This window comes from Bos taurus, chromosome 19 (assembly GCF_002263795.3).
Source record: "Bos taurus isolate L1 Dominette 01449 registration number 42190680 breed Hereford chromosome 19, ARS-UCD2.0, whole genome shotgun sequence".
Classification (NCBI taxonomy): Eukaryota; Metazoa; Chordata; class Mammalia; order Artiodactyla; family Bovidae; genus Bos; species Bos taurus.
The window spans coordinates 46,865,821-46,878,979 of NC_037346.1; the positions used below are offsets into that span (position 1 = coordinate 46,865,821).

The 13,159-nt window shown below is 42.5% G+C and overlaps 1 protein-coding gene across 3 annotated transcripts; it reads left to right on the plus strand.

The window, feature by feature from the left end:
• Positions 1-1,711: 1,711 nt before the first annotated feature.
• METTL2A (methyltransferase 2A, tRNA N3-cytidine) lies at positions 1,712-12,907 on the plus strand. 3 transcript variants are annotated; one of them, NM_001075246.2, is made up of 9 exons: positions 1,712-1,830; positions 2,036-2,127; positions 3,812-4,167; positions 5,255-5,304; positions 5,640-5,700; positions 7,510-7,649; positions 9,477-9,583; positions 11,225-11,290; positions 12,141-12,907. In NM_001075246.2, exons 1-9 carry the CDS (start codon positions 1,721-1,723, stop codon positions 12,293-12,295), a joined length of 1,137 nt encoding a protein of 378 aa, NP_001068714.1. In that variant the 5' UTR covers positions 1,712-1,720; the 3' UTR covers positions 12,296-12,907. The 3 variants fall into 3 exon arrangements, with proteins under 3 accessions (NP_001068714.1, XP_010814629.1, XP_005220886.1); XM_010816327.4 differs by lacking the exon at positions 11,225-11,290 and having other exon boundaries at positions 1,715-1,830; XM_005220829.5 differs by lacking the exons at positions 11,225-11,290; positions 12,141-12,907 and adding an exon at positions 9,837-11,218 and having other exon boundaries at positions 1,715-1,830.
• Positions 12,908-13,159: the final 252 nt, after the last annotated feature.

Genomic DNA, 13,159 nt, shown 5'->3' on the forward strand with positions numbered 1-13,159 from the left:
TGATACCACCAAGGACTCACAGACATCTTCCAAATTCCTTCTGAAATATTATTGTGGGTGCTTCAAAAGATGGAGAAAAATGAGTTTTACAGGCCAACCAAAGATAATTGTAATAAAAGTTAAAATTAGGATACTTTGTCACATCTTATTTAAAGGCCCAACTTGCTTGACACTTTAAATGACTCTAATTGGAACTAATATAGCTAGTAACTTCAAGTGAAGACAGGGTGAGCTATCTGGAAGAAAATATGCAATAGGACTGTTGACCGGCACCACAAATCTTTCGGTGTGGGGAGAGAGAAAAGAAAGAAACCTGTAGATGACAGAGCAAGATATCAAGAATAAACATGAACCAACCATCTTATCTGCAAACAACCGACCTTGAGAAAAGATTAAAATTCTTGTACTTGCTTTTTGGAAAGGAGCTTTTGTTTAAAATGTTTCAAAAGACCATGAGAATGGCAAAACAATATTGTTTCCAAATAAAACAAGTTCTTTACTATCATCTTTTTTATTCACTCCTGTATTTTTATTTGTGACTTAGGGTTTATTTCCTTTTTTTTTTTTTTTTTTGGTGGGAAAGTTATGGAATCATTGCTCCCTTTGGTTTTGCCAATGGAAAGACTTAGGTTTCCCTGGTGGCTCAGTTGGTAAAGAATCCTCCTGCAACGCAGACTCAGGTTCAATCCGTGGATGGGGAAGATCCCCTTGAAAAGGGAATGGCTACCCACTCCAGTATTCTTGCCTGGAAAATCCCACTGACAGAAGAGCCTGGTGGGCTACAGCCCATGTGGTCACAAAAGAGTGAGACACGACTTAGTGACTAAACCACCACCACCACCATGGAAAGAATTCAGCAATAAGCTATCACTGGTTACCAGTGTGTTAAACCTAGAACTGTATACTTAAACAGCTAATCCCTTCTCTTCTTCCAAATGGTAGTCATCCCTCTTCTGGAAATCTTCTCAATTAACTTTATCTTATATTGACAGCATACTTTCTTCTTTTGTAAGTTTGTAGCAATTATCGAAACAAATGTAAGGCTGAAAATGTATTAATATAACTGTATATGTGTATGTATTACAATTCTGATTGTACAAATAAGCTTTCATATGGATAATTTAAAAAGTTAGGTGGTGGGGTTACACTTTTAAACTTGTCCTTGGATATTTGATTTGACAGTTAAACTTCGTGTTCTCGAAATTCATTTCATATCCTTCTCCAGAAAAACGGTGTGGGGATACACAAAACACGCACATAAAACACACACTTTTTTCTTTCCTTTTCCACACCGTGAAAAGCTGGAAAATTGCCCTATTTCCTCACCCTGCTTGCTATTTTTCTCAATTATTTTGGCCATTGCTCTACAGTAAAGCTAGGTAATTATCTAATTATTAAAGTGATTCAAAATTCTTCCTTAAGACAAACTGGGAACTTGTTAAAGCATCCTAGAATTAAAAGGAGGCTCAAGTGGAACGTCTACCACTTTCTCGCCCGCCTGTTGAAGGACTAACGACTCTGGGGCGAAAACCCGCTGAGTCTCCTTCCCAAATAGCTCCGTCCCACCAAGAAGAGCCGGAACGCCGCCTCAACGGGGGACTCATGACTGCCCCACCCGGCCTCCGTGTTTTCCCGCCCAGACCCGGCGATTTCCGAAAGGGGTGTGGCCTGCAGAGCGTTCGCGCGTGAGGGGAAAGTAGGTGTTTCCGGTTCCGGTGTCATGGACTGCTCCTTCCCTGAAGGCGATCCTGCGGCCGTCTGCGGGAAGAGGCAGCAGTTCGGGAGCCGGTTTCTGAGCGACCCCGCTCGCGTCTTTCACCACAATGCCTGGTAAGTGCCCTACCCTTCGCCCGGCCTGCCCTTCGCCCTCAGTCCCAGCGCCGCAGAGCACTCTGAGAAGGCCCTGACCGCCGACCAGAGTCCTGCGGGCCTACTCTTGGCACTCTCCTCCCACGGAGGAGGCGCTGCGGGGCCGGTGACTCGCTGCCCGCGGCGAAAACCTGAGGCGCCTAAGCTGCCCATTTAATTTTCCCAGGGACAACGTGGAGTGGTCGGAGGAGCAGGCCGCGGAGGCAGAAAGGAAAGTCCAGGAGAACAGCACTCAGCGGGTGTGCCAGGAGAAGCAAGGTGCGCCCGGGTGGACCCTCAGTGATATTGACAGCCTGCGTACTGCTGGACGTGCTCTCCGGAGAGGCCAGAGAACCGAGGCCCCGAGAGTCTTTGTTACTAGTCTGATACAGAACTCTGGGATAGAACGAGAAGGCGAGGGGTTGGGCAAGGCTGGGAAAGGGCTGTGCCTTGAGATCTTGTTAGGGCATAAAGGGTGTTTTGGTTTTGATTTGTTGTTTGGAAGAGGATAACTGTATCTCGATAGCATTTTCTAGTGACTTAAGTCTTTAATTCTGTTGACTAGACCCATATCAATATGACTGACCTGTGGCAACATGATTGTCTTGGAGGATATACTTTCTATTGTCATTACATTTTGCCAGAGGAAATGTTGCCATTACAGCTGGATTCAAGTGATCAGATTCTAAATAATGGGGGGTGGGGGGCGGCTGGCTAATGAATCGTGAGTTATGTGTCTTTTCCTTGTGTGGTGGCTATGAGGTGGTACGGCTTCTGCAAAGGAAAGATGGATGAATCAGAGTGGAAATAAGTCTGGGCAAAGGAAAAGAGGCCTCTTCTGAAGAGGTGGATGATTTCACTGAAAAATACACCTAGTTAGTAAAACTAGGACTAGTTGGGCCTGTGTTCTAAGTGACAGTTGAAGGTGGCACTAGAAATTGCAGAGTAGTACCCACAGAAATAGTTCTGAACAAGTAGAAGAGTCCAGTTATGGAATATTAACCTTACATAGTTTGACAAAGACTACATCAAACCAAATTAAGGTTGAGAGGGATTTTGAAAATCATATAGTCCAATATCCTCTTTTTACAGTTAAAGAAACTTGGACTTCAGGACATTAAGTGCCTTGCCCAGAGGTAAGCAGTTTAGTTAGTAGTGGTGGAATTGAGATCCAATTTCTTAGGTTTTTCTTGTTCTACTACACTAGTCAAGGCCCTGTATTGGCAAAGAGCAGAAAGCTAAAATCTAGTTATAAGCCAGTGTTATCTCAAAAATAAAAAGTAAAACTGAAATCTAGGACTGCCTTGATCACCTTCAACAACACAGGTTTCTTTTAAACAGTCCATACTTTAGTCTGTCCTGTCCTCTATCATCAGATCTTCTCATCGAAACACTTTTCCTCTTGTCATCATTTTCTGTTTCCATGCTTGGTATCTGTTAGTAGTGAATTCATTTCTGGGCTCCACACTAAAGAACCACAGACATAGGAATATAATGTAAAGAAGATAGAGTATCATACCTGTACTATAACCATTGACTTCACGTGGGGAATAACTGAAGAACCTGGGGCATTTAGCTTGTAAAAGAGGTTTTAAAAAGGGAAATAATTATCCTCAAATACGAAAGAGCTGTTCTGTATGAGAGAGAGTAGGATCTTTTGACCAGAAATGATTAGACATATTTTTTGCTTAATATTAGAATTTTCTAATAGTTAAGAGCCATCTAAAGATGTGGGAGGAGAATTGATAGGTAGTAAGTTTTCTGGCAGAAGTTGAACTCCCTGGAAGGAAAGATACAGAGCAAATTCAAGTGTGATAGGATCAAATGACCACCAGCTCTGAGACTGAGGTTCTACTTGAGTATAACTTTTGGTATAAAATTTGGTGAAGCAGGGTGGTAATTTATATTGTATACAAATAAAACTGAGAGATGGTTCTTAAAATTCTTTCTTAAATATTTACAGCTGATTATGAGATTAATGCCAACAAATATTGGAACAACTTCTACAAAATCCATGAAAACGGGTTTTTCAAGGATAGACATTGGCTTTTTACTGAATTCCCAGAGCTGGCACCTAGCCAAAATCACTTGAAGAATTTGCTCTCAGAGAATAAGAGGAGTGAAGTATATGAATACTATAGAAGCGGTGAGGATGGACCTGATTTAACAATAGAAGAACAGCACCGTTGTTCTTCTGTTAGCCTTGGAGATAAGACACAGCCACCTCTTACGGAAGAGAGTGTAACTCAGAAGCTCCATCACCTGGAAATCTGTGCTAATGAGTTTCCTGGATCCTCCGCCACCTACCGAATACTCGAGGTAACCTCCCTTTATTGTCCTGGCAGTGGGGTTAGCGAGGCTGTCTTATGCACAGAGGGTGGCACTAGAGAGGATGAGCCCCAAAGTAACTTCTGATGATGAAGCTGACTAGACTTACCTCCTTTATGTTGGCCTGGAATCACCTGCATTTTTGAGCTTTTGAAATGTCCTAGTTGCAGACCAGATGCCTTGGTCATGACAAAGATAGATCACCTGAGGTGCTACCTGGGAACATTATATTCTGTCCAAAAGTTGTAGTGTCCTGCTAACCCTGCCATCTAGTAGAGAGTCCCAGGTCAGAAGACAGCTTCTGTTACTTCTGATACAGTTATGAGATGGAGAGGTTAGTTAGGATGGTGTCTGCTTTTCAGGTGTGGAGATTTTTTGTCTTCTCAGTCTGTATGTGTGGTAGAGGCTCGGCTAGGCCTGAAGAAGAAAAGTGTGCACTGTAAAGTGACTATTCACAAAAGTGACTACACACCCCACCAGAAGCTGATTAGTTTTGGGACTGAGTCCTCTGGCATGACTTTGTGTTGGTCCCTGATCCTCCCCAAGCGGAGTGGGACTTCTGCCTCATAGTTATTATGGGGTTAATTGAGATAATGTATATATAATGGCTGAGGATAGTGTCTGACACATAGTAAGCTCTTAGTAAATGGTGCTATTTTCATTATTACCACACCCAGCACTGAACTTAGGACCGTGTTGCCGTGGTTCACCTCATGACTTTTTCAATCCAGTCTACTAGAAACATTTTTCCAGTAATGGTATAGTGGAGCTCAGTAAGAAAATACTCTGTTTACAGGACCATTTGCCCAAACTCAAAAAGTAAAAGCGGCCCATGCTCTTTTTCCCAGACCAGGTCCCATGCTGCTAATAAAAGCCCATATCCTCGTCTACTGTGGCTACCTCTTTAAGGGTTCCTGAGGTCACGGGCAGGGAATGTCATGATTACTCTAGCTCTGGTCACTACACCTTTCCTAATACAGTAAGACAAATTGTTTATTGTTGATTATTTATTTACTTTAGGGAATTAACTCTTTGGGAATTTTGTGATTAATAGTTCATTTCTGATTTCTGTCTACAGGTTGGTTGTGGTGTGGGAAACACAGTCTTCCCAATTCTACAAACTAACAAGTAAGGTTTGTTGTAAAGTCTAACAGCATGTCAGCAAAGAAAAAAGTGATGCACTGTTGTTTCTTGGAACTCTTACTATATTCGAATGGTAACAGCAATTATGGGGAACTGGGTTACAGGAGATTAGATGTCTACACTACCCATTTATGGATTGTTTTGACTTAATTGACTTATAAGTTATCTTTGTCATCAGGGAAAGTAGTGAGTGTTAAACCTGTTACTTTGTTAACATGTGGTGCCTTTGATATTTTAACTCTGCTGCATAGTATAGAGAATAGACATAATCCAGTTTGTAATCTAATGCCTCTGCTGTGTTTTTTTCCTGCCCATTTCAGTGACCCAAGCCTCTTTGTGTACTGTTGTGATTTTTCTTCCACAGCTGTAGAACTGGTCCAGGTAAGTCCAGTGCTCCTATCGGTAATTTTCACTGACTTAAGGGGAAAAGGACCTCATAAAAATCAAGGTCTCTAACTATTTGCTTATTGTGCTGTGGTCTGAAATAGCCTGGAGTAGAGGAATTGGCCAAACATGATGATGGAACCTGCTGCTTCCTGCTGTGGAACTTTGGGCAGGTCTCTTGACCTTCCTAAAGTCATGTTTTAAGGATTGAAATGAAATGATTGTTTCATTTAGGATTGAGTTACAGAAACTTGTAGACAAACGCAGCTAATTAAAGGGAATGTCATAGATCTCAAGGTCATATGGTGTAGCCAGGACTAAAACAGCCCTGACAAAGTATCAGGTACCAAAGACACACTGGTGAGATGCTGCCACCCCCTTCACAGCACCTCCCTCAAGGTCATAGTGTTTTCCCTCCCATTGCCCATTTGCCTTTTGCTTGCTTTTTTCCTTTGCAGCCGGTTTTCTCTGACAGGTTTTTCCTGGTTTTATACATGGCCCAATATACTTGCCCCTCTCAGTCCCTTATAAGTCTTCCCTCTTCAGATATTCCCAGAACCTCACCTAAATGACAGTGTCTTGATTCCAGAGTCCCCAGAAAGTCTGATTGACTCAGCTCAGCTGACCCTCTACTTGCCCTGTTAATTAGCTGTGACCAGTGAGGAACATGGAGAAGGCAATGCACCCCACTCCAGTACTCTTGCCTGGAAAATCCCATGGACGAAGGAGCCTGGTGGGCTGCAGTCAGACACGACTAAGTGACTTCACTTTCACTTTTCCCTTTCATGCATTGGAGAAGGAAATGGCAACCCACTCCAGTGTTCTTGCCTGGAGAATCCCAGGGACAGGGGAGCCTGGTAGGCTGCAGTCCATGGGGTTGCTAAGAGTCGGACATGACTGAGCGACTTCACTTTCATGCATTGGAGAAGGAAATGGCAACCCACTCCAGTGTTCTTGCTTGGAGAATCCCAGGGATGGGGGAGCCCGGTGGGCTGCCGTCTATGGGGTCGCACAGTCAGATATGTCTAAAGCAACTCAGCAGTAGCAGCAGTGAGAAACAAAATCACATTTCAGAGAAGAGAGAGAGAGATAGGGAAGTTACCATAAAATGTGTGTTACAATCATGTATGATGCTCCTAGCATAGGAGCTCAGGGATCGGCAATATTTCTGGTTGGCTTTTTTTTGTTGTTTTTGTCTTGCCACTCGACTTGCGGAGTCTAAGTTTCACAACCAGGGATCAAACCTGAGTCCCTGACAGTAGAAGTGCTGAGTTCTAACCATTGGACCACCAGGGAATTTCAGATTCTGAAACTCTCCTTAAGGGCCAATGCCTGATGAATAGTGAGACTTTTTAAATTAGTTTAATGATAATAAATTGTAGGTGAAATCTTCCACATCTGGAGAGAGAGATTTTCCTGGAGAATTCTGTGATCTGTGTAATATGCTGTAGTGGGAGTTGCTTTAAATCATGCTTTTTCAGTATGTTTTGTTTTCCTACTTATGAGGTTTCTCCTTGCCCTTTTGGTCACTTACCTTCCTCATTTTTTTCCAGTCCTCAGATCTGACTCCTCATCAGAATAAAGACTAGAAGTAAAGGAGTCAGGAATGTACCATTTTAAACATACAAGTTGGATTTCACAGGCTCCTAGAGTTGTTCCTGGTTCTTACCCTAAGAGTAACAATGTTTGCTGTAATGGCAAGAGCTATCTCCCTCAGTGGGAAGCAGCAGGGATTATGTTTAAAGCAAGATGGTTTTTCTTGAGGCTATATGAACATTTTCTAACCTCTCTTCCATCTGTCTGCAGACAAATTCGGCATATGACCCTTCTCGGTGTTTTGCCTTTGTTCATGATCTATGTGATGAAGATAAGAGTTACCCAATGCCTGAGAATAGTCTTGATGTCATCATCCTTATATTTGTTCTCTCAGCAATCGTTCCAGACAAGTAAGTTTTAAGTCCCTTAACCAGTAGCATAGCAAAAACAAAGCTTTGATCAGGGACCTTGATCTCAGAGTTGGAACCTTAATAAAAATGATTTTAATGTTCTGATAGACAGGAAGAAGCTATTTCATTCTAAGCGATAGAAGCTTGTCAACCACTTTTCTAAGTTTGTCTTGGAGTCCACGTTGGACTCCAAGCATCTAAACCTCTGCCTGTTGACTGCAGTGGTTGATTCTTCTTATGATAATGGTTTAACATCTCCAAAGAATGAGGGAGTCATCTTAGTGGGTATGTGGAGAAATTTCCTGTTAATGATCACATAGCATGGTATCTTAGAACTGTGAATGCCACAGCTATTCAAGAACATCTCATTATTGGCTTTTTAAATAAACCAGGCTTATTAACAGCACAAAATATACAGTGAAACTTAACTCATCAAGTGTTTTCTGATATTTAAGTTCTTTGGAAAACTTCTCTAGTAAGGAAAATTCCATAAAATCAAGATTAAAGGAAAGTGGATTGGTTTACCTTAAAAGATACCATTAAAGGCTCCTGGACATAGGCAGCCAGTCATCCCAATGAAGTTGAAATATTGTCTCAAGGAAGCGGCATCAGTCGGGGTGCTTTGGGGGGTGGGGTGTGATTGACTTTCTCTAGCCCACATTTCCTCTAGGATAGCACTGTGTCACTTGACCTGATAGGAATATTGTGAGTGTGAAATAAGGGCAGTGGAAGACAGCCCAAACAGCCTGGCATGGTTTTAAACATTAATTGCAGAAGCTTACATGCTGTAAATTTTATATAGTTTCACTTATTTATATATTGGCTGTACTGGGTCCTCATTGCTGCTCGCACTTTTCTCTAGTTTCACAGAGCAGGGACTACTCTGTAGTTGCAGTATACGGGCTTCTAATTGCAGTGACTTCTCTTGTTAGAAGAGGCACAGGCTCAATAGTTGAGGCGCGTAGGCTTGGATGCTTCGCAGCATGTGGGGTCTTCCAAAATCAGGGCTCAACCTCATGTCTCTTGCACTGGCAGGCGGATTCTTTACTGCTGAGCTACCAAGGAAGCCACCGAGTTTTAAACTGACATGGACTGAAACAAAACATTAAAATTAAAAACATTATTCAAAAAAAAATTTGTTATTCAGTATTTAATCAGACTTTCATGTGGTTTTTATAAGTTCAAAGCATTTATACTTCTTCAGTAGTTAAAGCTGAAACCTACGCTGAGACTCTATATATGGAAAATGCAGTCGGAAGTGTAGAGCACTCTGCCCAGAGTACTTATTTGCATACAGATTGTGTCACCTTGTAAAGTTCTTGAGATTCAGTCCTCATGTAACAGATGGAAATAGACAGGCTGCATTCAGAGATCTTGAGCCTAGTGGGCAGGTAGGTGGGTCAACTAGCAGTTTCCTCACTGGGTGGTCAAGGGTCCTCTCAGAGATCCATGGGAGCCCAGCGTGGGGATGACTTTCCCCTGAGGAGTGGGAAGTGAGCCAGAACGAGAGCATGTAACTTCCCGCACAGTGGATCCCTACTGAAGGAGCAGCCCTCTTCATACTGAAGGCAGTGGATAGAAGCCATGGTTGTAAGCAGACAGTAGAAGGTACATTAGAATTTGGGCGTGAGCTCAGGTTATAACTGAAACAAGAGCATAGGAGCTAAGATTTCAGGGCTGATGTGTCAGTGTTGGGAAGTTCACTGGCTTTTCCAAATAACGCTACAGAGAAAAGGGACCTGTTCTTTTTTGTGGGGGGTGGTGGGGGTGTTAGGAGGGGACTCTGTTCTTGAAGAGATCTGATCTTCGTTCCCTGCTGCCCTTCAGGATGCAGAATGCTATCAACAGGCTGAGCAGGCTTCTGAAGCCCGGGGGGATAATGCTTCTGCGAGATTATGGCCGCTATGACATGGCTCAGCTTCGGTTTAAAAAAGGTATTTTTCCCCACTATAATCAAAACAATGGCTTTGCCCTCAGAATAGTCTCACAAATTAGTGGAATAAAATAGAGACTCTTGAATTATATAGCTCCATACAGAGAGCCATTTCATACATGATAAGAGTGGTATGTTTTAAGTGTGATATGGCAAAAGATGCCATTAAAAAGTTAAAAGATAAATGACAGATTGAGGACAAATATTTCAGTTAATAGAACAGTAAAGATTTAATATCTATGATGTTCAAATAGGACTGCTGGCAAATTGATAAGGGAAAAGATCAGTGACCCACCCGGAAAACAGATGAGAAGTGTGTTAGAGTTGATTTACTGAAGAGCGTATCCAAATGGCCGAAAACAAAACTTCAAGAAAATGGAAACAGCAAGGAGATACCTATTGCTGGCTGACTCAGAGAGAGCAATGTTCCTCCATGGAAGGCAGAAATAGGAATAGTTGTGGCTTTTTTTTCAAAAGCACCTGGTGTTATCCATTCAATCCAACAATCCTCTGGGGATTTATTCAGGAACCAGCACATAGTATGTATGTAATAAGCAAAACCTTGGAAACAAAGTGACTGCCTCTGCACAGGGTAATGTGTGTTATCACATGGGATGGACCCCATACCACTGGTCTCGTGGAGGGTGGACTTGGCTGTGTGACCAACTGAGAAAAGCATTGTGCGGGTTGGTATTTTACACTTAATCCTGTGTTTAACAGTAGATAGGGAAAAATAAAGCACGGAGAAGGCAATGGCACCCCACTCCAGTACTCTTGCCTGGAAAACCCATGGACGGAGGAGCCTGGTAGGCTGCAGTCCATGGGGTCGCTAAGAGTCGGATACGACTGAGCGACCTCACTTTCACTTTTCACTTTCATGCATTGGAGAAGGAAATGGCAACCCACTCCAGTGTTCTTGCCTGGAGAATCCCAGGGACGGGGGAGCCTGATGGGCTGCCATCTATGGGGTCGCACAGAGTCAGACACGACTGAAGCAACTTAGCAGCAGGGAAAAATAAATAAGATTACTTTGACATTCAAAAGGCGTAGAAGGATTGATTACACATCAGGTTGTTAAACTGAGAAGGTCAGGGGGCTTAGCAGCAGAAGGGGAAGTGTGTCCTTGATAAAAAACAGTTTGTATGGGATCCTATTTATGAGTGTGCATGTGGACACCGTGAAGAGACATGCAAAAGGACAGTCACTGAAATGGGAATAGTGGCTGTCTCAGATTTCCTTAAACTTAGCTATATTCCTTGAATTTTTACTATGTGTTTTTAAAGGGGCAGAAAGCCACTTAAAAGTTGCTTTTGTTTTTAAACAAAGTGTATGTGTTATTTATTTAATGGAGGAAGGGAGAAAACAAGCTATTTTCATCCTGAAGCAGAACTGTAAAATAGGGGGCTGAGAATTACATGTGTTCACTGATACTGAAGTTTGATTATTCTTCTGGAGCTGCTGTTCTCCAAAGCATCATTCCTTTGTAGGAGAGAGACTGCAGATTCCTGCAAAGTACCAGAGTAGCTTAGAAAAGGATCTGTTCTCTGCCCAAGAAATTGGTATCTTGATGCACATTTAATTGGCCGTGAAATTGACAGAAGTGCTTTAAAGTTTCTCTGGTCTTTACCACATCACTCTGCAGGTCAGTGTCTGTCTGAAAATTTCTATGTAAGAGGCGATGGCACCAGAGTGTACTTCTTCACACAAGGTACGACGCAAAAACACTTGGCTTTGTGCTGACAGCCCTCAGGACTAGCTTCCATATTCCTCCGTGTGCTTTCAGAAGTGACGTCATCTGGCCCCGCCTACCTTTTGCAGCCTCTTCCCTGCCCTTCCCCACCCCTTAGCCTACCCCCAGCCACCTGGAACTACTCAGTGTTCTCTCAGTAGGCTCAGCTTATATGAGCCTTTGGTCCCTGCCTTGTTCTTCTGCTGCCTGCTCTTCCTCTCCATCACTTTGTCCAAAACAGGACACATGCTCATTTTGCAAAAATGCACTGTAGCTGTTTCTGCTTCGAAGCTGGGTTGTACCTTAGGTGCACCTGAGTTTAAGTGAACCCATTGCTCCCTGGGTTCCAGGTGTAACTCAGAGCTGCTTGTCCTGCTGCCAGTTTTCACCTCCACCGGTGCCATATGAATACTTTGTCCCTGGGCCATCTTCAGGTCACATACTTTGCTGAACCTTTAGTGAGTGATGAAACCTCTCCCTTTAAAAAAAAAACAAAAAGAAATGGTTTTGACATAACATATCAATTTTTGCATATGATTGTAAGATGTACGTAGAACCCTAGAAAATTCTTTCCCATCAGCTGACTCTTAGAAAGGCTTTCCCGGTGCGTTCCAGGCCACCTTTCACACGTGGTTTGCCTTCCTCTGCCTAAACGAGGACTTGCTGCTACCAAGTCACTACTGCGATTGTAGGTAAACCATACTGCCCAAACCACTTAAAGTCTATGAGGCAGGACAGCAGTCTCACAGAGTACCATTTAGCATGGGGAGTGGTAGACACGGTGCTTTTTATTCAGGGGAAAATATGTAAATATCTCTTTCCAAACTAGATGAACTGGACACACTTTTCACTACTGCTGGACTGGAAAAGGTTCAGAACCTGGTGGATCGCCGGTTGCAAGTGAATCGAGGAAAACAACTGACAATGTACCGAGTGTGGATTCAGTGCAAGTATCGCAAGCCTCTTGGGTCTAGCACCGGCTGAGAGGCAGGATCTGTGCTGACTCACAGGCTCGTTGGGCTTTTTAAAAAGAACATTCACAAATGGTGTCTTGTTATTGAACCATTCAAGGATTCAAAACAGATTTGAACCTGGGAAGAATTATTTTATATCAAGATTCTAACTGTTTTGCTTCATATTTGTGAAGCCCTGTGATACACTTTTCTCAAGTTTTTTTCTTATGTGGCGATCTCAATCTTTCTTGCCATTTTGTAACTTAATAATTGAAATGTTATTCATGGGAATCAGGAATTTATATCCATGTGAAAGTATTATATGATAAAGTGAATGACTGAGTTGCATTAAATTATCTGAGGATTCAGATATGTGGACTAAGCAGTTGATGCCTGGAAAGATAAATAAAAATCTCACTCAGTGATCATCAAGGAAGCAAGCTGGGAAGAATTGCCTGTCTTTGGATCTTTTCCTGACTCAGAAAAAAAGCATCAATATAGAGTGTCCCTATTAAATATTTGGTTGTGATCTCTGCTTAACCTTAGTTCCTTGGAATTTTAAGTAGTGTTCTCCCCCCACCCCCGCCCCCATCTTAAGTAACCTGTGTCTAAAAACATTAAAAAGATCTTCACTTTTAGCAAATTGTCTTTTGTGTGTGTGTGTGCGCGTGCTCTTATATTTTTGACGCAAAAGACATTGGGAGAATTTTAGGCATTTCACTTCTGAATGTGATCATTCCATCCCTGTTACTTTTTTAATGTGATTGCTGCCCTCCCCCACCCCCTTGATTTATTTTTTTCTTCTTTTTTTAAAGAAAGTATTTATTTATTTGGCTGCTCTGGGTCTTAGTTGTGGCACACGGGATCTTCCATCTTCATTGCAGCATATAGGATC

Bases quoted from the DNA above. Each gene is read 5' to 3' on its own strand.
- METTL2A (NM_001075246.2), top strand. From the start codon at position 1,721: ATGGACTGCTCCTTCCCTGAAGGCGATCCTGCGGCCGTCTGCGGGAAG. The intron at 5,305-5,639 runs GTAAGGTTTGTT...TGCCCATTTCAG, and splicing joins CCAATTCTACAAACTAACAA to TGACCCAAGCCTCTTTGTGT. The intron at 11,291-12,140 runs GTACGACGCAAA...TTTCCAAACTAG, and splicing joins AGTGTACTTCTTCACACAAG to ATGAACTGGACACACTTTTC.